The 10,262-nt window shown below is 49.0% G+C and overlaps 1 protein-coding gene across 1 annotated transcript; it reads left to right on the top strand.

Annotated features, from left to right (window-relative positions):
* The first annotated feature begins 585 nt into the window (after positions 1-585).
* On the top strand, positions 586-3,180 carry irf2bp2a (interferon regulatory factor 2 binding protein 2a). Its single transcript, XM_030442399.1, has 2 exons — positions 586-1,781; positions 2,057-3,180. Exons 1-2 carry the CDS (start codon positions 947-949, stop codon positions 2,773-2,775), a joined length of 1,554 nt encoding a protein of 517 aa, XP_030298259.1. The 5' UTR covers positions 586-946; the 3' UTR covers positions 2,776-3,180.
* The last annotated feature ends 7,082 nt before the right edge of the window (positions 3,181-10,262 follow it).

The raw sequence follows: 10,262 nt of genomic DNA, 5'->3' as shown, positions 1-10,262 counted from the left end.
CTGGTTGTTGTTTATTTTTATTCAAGGGTCGACCCACCTCTTTCCCTGCACAGGGGCAGTAGTAGCAGCTCATGGCGTCGAGGCGCTGTGCATTGAGAAAAACAAGCTGCAGCGTTTTCTCAGCCTGAATTCAGGACAAAGCAGCAGAGAAGTGGAGGAGCAGGCGACTCTCTGCGCCTCATCCCCTGGCGGTCTAACCTACAGCCACGTCTCTGTCAGAAAGAAATCAAAAAATAAAATAAAAACGCTCTCTTGCTGCAGGCAGGGCTGGTGTCGGCGGACCCGGACTGATATTGTCTGTTGTTGTTGTTGTTGTTGTTTTTTGTTGTTGTTGTTGTTCTTGCAGGTTTGATGGTGATAATAGGAAGCGGTGGCGGCTTTATTATTCCCTTTCAGTCAGGAGGGCGAAGCTGAACTGGGTGCAGTTTTGGCCGAGGTTCAAGTGATTAAATTAAAATAAAAGGAGAAGGAGAAGGAAAAAAGAGAAAGGAGAAGTGAGTGACAGAGGCTGCAGTAAACCGGGGGGTGAGGACGGAGAGAGAGGGGAGGAGAGGTAGAGGAGAGGAGAGGGAGAGGAGAGGAGAGGAGGGGGGGGGTCTGTCGAAGAAATCAAGTCAATAGAAACTGAAGTGGAAGCAGGCGTTTAGAGCTCCGCGGTGACGTCACTGCTCCACATTGAGCCAGTAGTAGAGAGTCAGTGGAGATAGATAGAGGAGCGCCGTAGTAAAGTACACACCGACATGAACTTCTCCCTCTAAAACTTCAACGTTGTCGCTCGAAAAGTCGGGAGAAGGCGAGTCCGTGTGCGTGGTTGTTTTTTTTTCTTTCCACCGAGGGAACTTGCTCTGTGTTTGGCTTTTTTTAAAGAAAGGGGAGCCGCGGAGGAAAAAGCCGGAGAAGAAGACAACATTTTGGGTTTCTTTTCGGGGGGTCGACGACGAGCGCTATGTCGTCCGCAGCGGTCGCTGCTTCTTCCAGGAGGCAGTCGTGTTATTTATGCGACTTGCCCCGCATGCCGTGGGCCATGATCTGGGATTTTACCGAGCCCGTCTGCAGGGGATGTGTCAACTACGAAGGAGCAGACCGCATTGAGTTTGTCATCGAGACAGCCCGGCAGCTCAAGCGGGCTCACGGGTTTCAGGAGGGCAGGTCTCCCGGGCCGGGGAAGTCGCAGCTCTCCGGGAAGGAGATCCAGGCGATCAACCACGCTGCTGCGGGAGACCCGGGCTCCCGGCCGCCGCAGCCGCTGGACCGCTACCCGATCTCCTCCGACCGCCCGCCCAGGCTCGGTCCAGAGTATCAGTCTGGCAGGCAGGCGAACGGCATTCCCGTCCCCAATGGATTTCCTAAGCCCGACGAGCCTCCGGAGCTGAACCGCCAGAGCCCCAACCCGCGCAGGAATAGCACGGTCCCCCCGAATCTAGTGCCTTTGGTTAACGGGAACATGCCCCCGGTGCACGCCGTCAACGGCAGACCGGGCCAGATGGGGCTTCCCTCTGCGCTGGCCGGCGGTAGTCCCGCCGACCTAGGCAAGAGACCCGCCTCGGTCTCCAGCACCGAGCACGACAGAGAGGTGAAGGAGAAGCACAGACCGGACAGCCTCACGCCGGAGATCTCCGAGAGCCACAAAAGCAGGGCAGACGCGGACTGGATGGGCAAGAGCAAAACTGTGAGGGACCTGATGGCTCTGCACACCTTCGACAACAGGTTCAAGAAGGACCATGCGGCCATGCAACAAAGGGTTATGAGCTACGAGGCCAGCGCCACGGCGTCAAAGTCAGGTGAGATGAAGATTTTCTTTACTTTGTGCATTTTTCACATTTATGTTGAATTCATTAACCCGTTCGAGCGCATGCGTGTGTTGATATTGAGTGAAAAGAAATAAATAAAATGCCATGTGTGCAATGCCATGAATTATTTGTTGTTTGTTGTTTTGTGCCCTGTGGTGCAGCGTGGAGCAGCACAAAAATGCATGTCTCCATTCCAGTGTGTAATTGTTGATGCCTGTCTGAGCTGTGCAACTCAACCATTATGTTTAACCCTTTCCCACCTCCAGACAGAGGAAAACACCCCCGGAACATGAAGAGAAAAGCATCGCCTGAACCAGAGGGAGAGGGGACAGTTACCAAGCTCAATGGAGAGGGACAGCAGTGGTTACCACCACCTACTGACGGACTGAAAATGCCTCCAGTCCCCCCGCCGAGCTTCGCCTCTCCCCCCTCCACAATATCCCCCCACTCCCGCACCACCCCACCTGAGGCGGCCCAGAACGGCCAGTCCCCCATGGCGGCGCTCATCATGGCAGCAGACAATGCAGGTGGAAACAGCTCTCCCAAGGACGCCAACCAGGTCCACTCCACCACCCGCAGGAACAGCAGCAGCCCCCTGTCGCCGTCCTCCATGAATCAGAGGAGGCTGGCGCAGAGAGACGCGTCTGGTGCAGGCACCCCCCACGTGCCAGGCATGGACCAAGGGCACCCCCAAAGCATTCCAGACTCCTCGGTACCCGGCAGCATACCCCTGTGCTGCACGCTGTGCCACGAGCGTTTGGAGGACACACACTTTGTTCAGTGCCCGTCTGTGCCCTCTCACAAGTTCTGCTTCCCGTGCTCGAGGGAAAGCATAAAGCAGCAAGGTGCCACGGGTGAAGTGTACTGTCCCAGTGGAGAGAAATGTCCCCTGGTTGGCTCGAACGTACCATGGGCTTTCATGCAAGGAGAAATCGCCACCATCCTTGCAGGAGACGTCAAAGTAAAAAAGGAGAGGGACCCTTGATTTTGTTTGAACACTTCTTTGGGGAGGGGAAGCAAAAAAAATATGAGTATAAATATATAAATATCACATACATACCATTCAAACAAACTAACGGACTTGTACATATTGGACCCAAGGGAAGAGTATACTTCGTAAACATGGTTGTATAATTTTTGATTTTTGAATACATTGTGTTTCTATATTTTTGAAGATAAAGGTATGTACTCATTATAATGGACTACGTTCCTCTTTGTTGATGTTTAACAAAATTCTTGATGTACTTCTAGGTCTGGTGGCAGTTCCTGTTTAACGTAGAATGTGACTAATGCTACTCTACGAGCACTTGGCAAAAACTGAAATGCTTTTAGCTGTACTTGTATGCACTTGTTTAAAAATTGCCAAATACAATTTCTGATCTTGTATGAACTGATTGTCTGAGCTTGCTTCATTTGAGTGATTAAGTTACACAGGACTGTGGACGGACGTGGAGGTAGAGATGGGGCTCTGTGCTCTGATACGCAGGCTTGTTGTGACGGCTCGGGAGACTTGATTTACGCTGCACAACATAAGTAGGCTACTGTTTCACGCTGCGGGACGGCAGCCCTCCCTGCGCACATGCCTCCTTTTTTTTTTTTTTTTTTGCGTGATCTGACACATTGTCCCAAATTTGCTCCGGTTTGTGCATCACTGTAACTGATTGCAGCGTACAGAGATAGGTGCCAAGTCATGTTCAGTCAGCTGGAATCTGTTGAGTCAGTAATGTGAGAAAGTGCATGATTGTCAACATGATACCATAGTGTGAGCATGTTGTGCAACCACAAACTAGGACTCTGAAAAACATTCTACGCTCTTTCTACCGGCGCTACGTATTTCCAAGCTTCGACTGACTGCATAAAAGGGTTTCTTTTAGACAAATCTCCAATTAAATCACAAATTATGAATAAAGCCATCATTCAAACTCCCTCCAAGCATGAGTACTGCAGCAACACCCCTTTCCTTCCAATTTTAGCCTTTTGTGCCACAGTAATATTCCCCACCACTACTCCATTCTGCCACCTTGCTCAGTGTGCAGCGTGTGCTCCTCCAGAGTAAACAATAATGCTGCTGCCTCACATACCAGCCTCGCTCTGTATTCCCCTCACATGCTAATGTAATTGTTGCGGATTCATGGCAGCACCGCCATAAAAACAGCAATTCCACCCCGTTATGACAAGCAGGCGGCCAGACTCATCTCCACAAAGCGATGAGCGGCTTATGGGGTCATTAGGAGACAAACTGCAGTTTCAGTGTCTGCAGAGGAGAAGCAATCTTGAGACAAAGAAATGTCACTCCCGTGCAGCTGACGCTGCACTGTGTGGACACTGACATGGAGGCTTGACGTTGTTGCGTAATTATTTGAGACATTATCTGCCTCCTGCTCGTGTTTCATCGCAGTGCAGCCCCTAACCAGCAAATTGTTTCTTTCTTTGGTAATTAAATTCCTCTCTGACGGCTTTCACGTTGTGCTTTCGCTCACTTGGTGAATCTGTTCATCATCTGGGGATTTACTGACCTCACTGCTCGACAGACGTGTTTTAAAGGTATTTTGGAGCCACCTCAAAGTCTTTAAAGGGATTACCCGCTCTTTAATAAGCTGTGTGCTGTCCTGATTAACTGATTGATTCGTAATGTTGAATGAAAACATGACCTTTGCACTCCTTCTGTTTAGCCAACGAGAGAGGGCATGGATGATAAAAAGAAAAGGGGGACAAAATGAAACGCTCGGAGCAAACAATGTGATCCGAGGCTGACCGACAGAAACCTGTTTTTCGTGGCTGCACATTTCCAAGACAGATGTTTGTTTATAGTCCTTTTCCGCTCTTTGGAACGCTATCTTATCAGCTGGACTTTAAACGTAGCCCAGTTTGATAAAGGGCAACACTTTGCTGTACTCACACCCACTCCTTATTCCTGTTACATACTGTTCTGAGATTATTCTTTTTTTTTTTACTAGCTGGCACTTTGACCCAGTTGTCACTCAAAGCCATATATCGCAGAAGGAAGCCAGCTCCTCGTAAACCTGGCACGAAGCATGATGCAACGACACACAAAAGAACATTTCACTCCCGCACTGTGGAGATTAATCTCAGCAGGGCCAATACCTGTTTGTTCAGGGCTGACTAAAATAGCCCGCACCGTATCTAACACGGCGATAATGTGTCCCTGGAAGTGGCTCTGTCATAACACAATGCTCTTGCGTTGCATAGCTACCAGTGGAATCGGTGCATGGCAGATGCTCCGGTGCAGCCTGTCGAATTCATATGCAGGAGGGGAACATTATGGGGGAGATTTGAGTAAACAAGCGGCGTGTGGAGACAAGGTCAAACAGAGTTGATGGCAGAAAGTGCAGCTTTAATTTGTTTTGAGGGTTTTTTTTTTTTTATGTTTGTGCTTCTGCTGCAGTGAAACATCTCCTCTGTTTTCAGTATAATCACACAGGAGCCATTTGTGGTTAATGACTCACAGGCGTTCATTTTGTTTACTTACGAGGAAGCTTCAGGGATTTTTAATGTTTAAGCTCCCGCTTATGAGGCAAACATTGTTTGACTTTGACGTGCTCCTGCCCTGGAACCTTTTTTTTTTACGGGGAGCCTCGTAAGACGTGCCTTCTGAGGCTGTGCCAGGTGAAGTCCAGGTGAAACTGTAATCTCCTCGGGCAAAGTTTGAGGTTTTTTTGATCCCCTCCTCTTTCCGCCGCTTTATGATCGCTGCTTTTGTCTGAGGGCGTACGGTCGTGTAGGAGTAGCTGCTCCAGCTGTGAGTTATCTCTGCGACCCAGACGTTGCAACGCTGATCGATGGTCATAAAATCCCTCGTTGGCTTTTTGATTGATTTACTTGACGTGGCCTTGTTAATCAAGCTAAGTGAAAGGCAATAACAGATAGGTGAGGCCTCCCCAGCCTCTCCTCCTTTTTAATGGTTAACTATAGTAATGGTGAACTGTGGGCTGGTATGCAGAGTTACGCAAAGATGTTAATGTGGTAGTGAAGTCATAACAGGGATGGTCAGAGTTCATATTTGTTGTCTTTGGAGCATCAGATAAGTGCCTGTTTGATCGCTGCCTTCTCAGCAGGTCACATGAAGAAATACTCTGGTAGGCTATAAATAATTACATGTAGCCAGAGAGAGCAGATCACCATAACACTAATGCTGACAAGAGCCCCGTAAATTCTAATCCTCAGGCATTTCTTTTACATTAAACCGTTGAATATGGTCCAGTGGGGTGGGTGGAGGGAGGGGGAAGGCCTGCGTGGGAGACAGTGAAGCTGTGGATGTAGCCAGCTGTTTCACTAATGAATCTATGTTTAGCACAATAAATCAAAAGGCATGCTCGTGCTGCTGTAATCCCCTGAAAGCGAGCGGAGACAGGGACGCGCCAAAAGGAGAATCTGGTCCACATTTCTGCGCTCCCTGTATAACTGATCCGCTCGGTTAATTTTAGACCTGTCAGGGAAAACAAGGTCACAGCAAATGTTGTATCGAGGACACGCTCGGATCTGCCTCTTTTTCTTTTCATCAATCAAAGTTTCCCCCTTTGGAGTCGGGCTCGGGCTCCTGCGAGACTAGTAATGACGGTTTCTCTTCTCAGCACCGGGGGGAGAAGTTGGAGCTCCAAACCGGCAATTAGGAGGAGCACGGCTGAATCCGCAGGATGTGTAAAATTTCCCTTCTGATTCCCTGGCTCGGTCCACAGAGGGGGGTTTTTACATCTTGACTGACTGCTCTGGCCTGTTTACCATGAAGGCCTGCACAGTTAAGATGATTACAATGCTGAGTGCCAAATGTGTGTCCTCTCAGACGGGCATGAGACTGAAAAAAGGCCTGCAGAGGGTTTGGTGTTTTTCTGTGCTGGAGTTCAATGAGTTTCAGTCTTTTTCTGTGCAGCAGTTCAGCTGTTTTTCTATGGAGAGTCTCAGCTAGAAAACAAAGACAGTGTCTTTTAGAGGTCACAGAAGAGAAATGCATGTTTTTTTTGCGATGCCTTCCTTTCCCCCTTCATGTTTGCGTCTGCATTTCTTTACACAAGCCGTCATCACTCTTTGTGAACCTAATTTTCCATTTTCTCTCGCGATCAAAGATCTCTGTCTGCCTCCCCCCATCCTCTCTTTTGTCTCTGACTGGCGGTTACGCTCACACTCTCGATATTCCTGTATTCTTTCTTTCTGCTGTGGTGTTGCTGTGAATCAAGTCTGTGAAATGGAAATGAGGTCTCTCTCTCTCTCGCGCGCTCCCTCTCTCTCCCACTCTCAGCCTCCCTCTCTTTCCAGACATCAAAACGAGGCTATGCCTCCAATGTTTTTCTCAGATCTTGGAGTGCTGCCAAATCTTATAAGTGGAGCAGAGAGAGAGAGAGAGAGAGGTGGAGGAGGAGAGTGAGCAGAATGCAGAGGAAGGAGAGGGGGCGCAGGACAAAAAGATGAAAGGAGAGAGGATGAAAAATGAACAAGGGAGAGAGGCAACATGAGAGATGAGGACAAAGCATGGGACTGATCCAAGAGCATTTGGGCTTTTTCTCGTATTATAGCCGAGCCCAGCACAATCCCTCCTTTTTTCTGCTGAGCAACTGCTCCTAGATTCTGGCTCTGGATCAGCTGATAAGATGGCATGCTGCTACTGTGCCAAATGAAAAATAGGAGGCGAGAGAGGGGAGTGTTATCTCCTGCCATCGAGAATATTCGGTGCATAACAATATGGCTGTAGAATATAGCCCACGAAGGGTCTAAATTTACTTTGTGCTGTAAAAATACCCCTGCAGATTTGAACAGAGATCCATTTGTGATAAACAAAAGTCATGACTTCCCCTTTTCTCTGGCTGAACTCTACCTTCCAGACATACACTGTATTTTGGGCCTCTGGGAGGGCCATGCCAGTCACGGTAGTAAAATGCTCACTGCCACCTCTGACATGCGGAGCTAAAGTTAGCTTTTAGCTGTCAATACGAGCCGCGCTAAAAGTAAACGTGTGAGCAGCTTGCGCGGTTTTGCTCTGGGAGCGTCCTCAGCCCGCCGCTCTGCTGTGCACTCACAGCACCGCTTTGGCAAATCACGCACGAATTACAGTTCATCACCATTCTGAAAGACAGTGAGCCAGACCTTTTCAAAAACACTGATGCAATCACAGTGATTGACTGTCTGCCGCCGGTGGAAGGGCTTTTGGCTGAGCTGTCAGCTTTGTGGTGGTTATGGTGGTGTGTGTGTGTGTGTGTGTAAAAGGGTGGTTTGGGGGGGTGTAGCAGGTGACTGTCTGTCCCTCTCCACCCCCGAGGTGCTTGTTTAGTCAGCTGAGAGCCTGGATTCAAATGGATGTGATGGCTCGCGAGGGCCATCTGTGCACAGCCTTTTAAGCTGAATAACGACACAAAGCCCATGTAGGGGGCGCATAATGTGCCTGAAACCTCCACACGGAGGTTGAGCACAACATTACAAATAACGGGCTGGTACAGAGATTCATGTGAGGATAAAAGGGAAACAGCGACAGTGATATGATGTCGGGAATTATTTTGGCTGACCATCTGAATGTCTTTGCTTTGCTGGTCTTTGAAGGGCCCGATGAAGCCCGGTGGGCTGATGAATGGCTCTGCTTCCTGGGTGTGTCAGCAGATCTCTGCTGATGCATTATGGGTCACTTGTCTCCTCCTGCGCCTGTGTTTTGTCGCTCCTCTGAAAAAAAGGGCCTCAGCCACGGACAATTATCGCCAGTTCAAGCCGGGACACAGTACTTAGCTTCTGCGTGCGACGAAATCAGCTGCCTCCACCGCAACCACACAATTAAACTTTCACCATCGCTTAGCCAAACAACAAAGCACCACGAAAAAAATCTCGGAGACAACTTTAATGTGCCGCATGAATCCAGGATTCCCGAGAGAACCTCAGGCTGCTGTACAGCGCCTTTCATCTCCTTGAAGGCATACAGTTGTCAGAAGATAAGAACAAACTCTTAGATATTCTGTCACTTTTGTTTTTATCTGTGAATGCGACACACACACACACACAAGCACATGCACACTAATACCCATCCACAACCTCTCTGTAGTTTCTTTGTATGTTACATAACTGTGAGTGGGAGCTATTTCTCCTCTGAGTGCTAATGTTGTTGTCAATCAAGGCTTTATAGTGGCAGCCACTGCACAATCTCTGCCGAGGCAGAATAAAGCTTTTATCGCCTTTGTTCGCCCTCCCTTGCCAGTCAAAATGTTCCATTCTCTGGCTTTTCTTTTCTTTTTTTTCTTTTTTTACCTCCACCTCTTTGTGTCTGCGTTTGTTGGAAATAATTTTCTCGAGAAGTGTTTACGTTGTCTCCCAGCCATGGAACATTTGAGTCGGGAGTTAAGGAGCGAGAGGAGGTCAGGTCAACAGAGAGAACAAGCAGGGCCTGTGTTTGACAGGTGTGTGCTATTATTGGAGCCGGCGTCTTCGAGTGCATTACACAACTGTGTCGCCCGGACAGGTTTATTTAGACCTCGGGCAGAGCCCTTCGGAGTATCTGATAACTCAGGCAGAGCATGTCACAACAGGTGTCTGGAGGGGGGGATAATGGTACAGTAAATAAGAGGAGGGTTTTTATAGCTCAAGGTTGATCTCAAATTTGGAGCACTCTGAGAAAAGCATTCCGAATTCGATTCTGCGGCGCTGGCACGAAGGTCGATCCAGTTGGTCGGATCCAACAAAAGCACACTTGTATTTAGCCACCATCAAATAAAGTATGCTAATGAAAGGTTGTGCTTGATATACTGTATACATGACTGCTGCTCTGTAATGATATAATCACAGAGAGCCGAATCGGCAGCCACTCCCCTCCCTTGTCCTCCTCACTGGCTGGAATGTGCAGGGGGGAGAGAAATGATCCAATGTCATCCGGAGTGATGGAAGCTTCTCTGTTGCGCCAGAGGGATATGTTCAGGGGAGGGAGGGAGGGAGGGAGGGGATAGAGAGAGCGGATATTTCTGGTTGAGTGTGAGTTTGAGTAAGTCCGGGCACCGAGCCAAGCATGCCGATGGAGGGGGAAGGGAGGGGCAGGAGAGGTTTTGTAGCGAGCGAGCGAGAGAGAAGAGAGATAGAAACCCTTTTGGGCTGGCGCACTGTCAGCTTCACTAGCACACAGCTGCTTCTGGAAAATTCTGCACCCTGCCCTACTAAACCACCAGGCATGACATGAATAACAAGAATGGCCTAGCCGTCAACAGCGGATACTTTTCCTTTTGACGTGGGCCTAGCAGACTGGTACAAATGCCCTGGCCTTGCACATAGTGGAAAAATCAACAATGAGGGGGACACCGGGGCACAATGTGGAAATGAAATCCTGGGTTTAGAAGGCTTTGTCTGGACGAGGACGCAGTTGACACAGACCCGGAGGGCTTTGGAAAAGGCTGCGTAACAAAATGCCAACTGATGTGTTTTGATGGTGTTACTTGTTCACCAGCCAGTCACTAATTGGAGAGTAAGAACGCACCAAATTGCTCTTGGTCAGCA

Source organism: Sparus aurata, chromosome 15 (assembly GCF_900880675.1).
Source record: "Sparus aurata chromosome 15, fSpaAur1.1, whole genome shotgun sequence".
In the NCBI taxonomy this organism is placed as follows: Eukaryota; Metazoa; Chordata; class Actinopteri; order Spariformes; family Sparidae; genus Sparus; species Sparus aurata.
Note: the sequence above shows the minus strand (reverse complement) of the source record. Positions and strands in the feature narration are given on the sequence as shown.

Coding starts and splice junctions, on each gene's coding strand:
- irf2bp2a (XM_030442399.1), top strand. CDS start 947: ATGTCGTCCGCAGCGGTCGCTGCTTCTTCCAGGAGGCAGTCGTGTTAT. Junction 1,782..2,056: donor CGCCACGGCGTCAAAGTCAG/GTGAGATGAAGA, acceptor TCCCACCTCCAG/ACAGAGGAAAACACCCCCGG.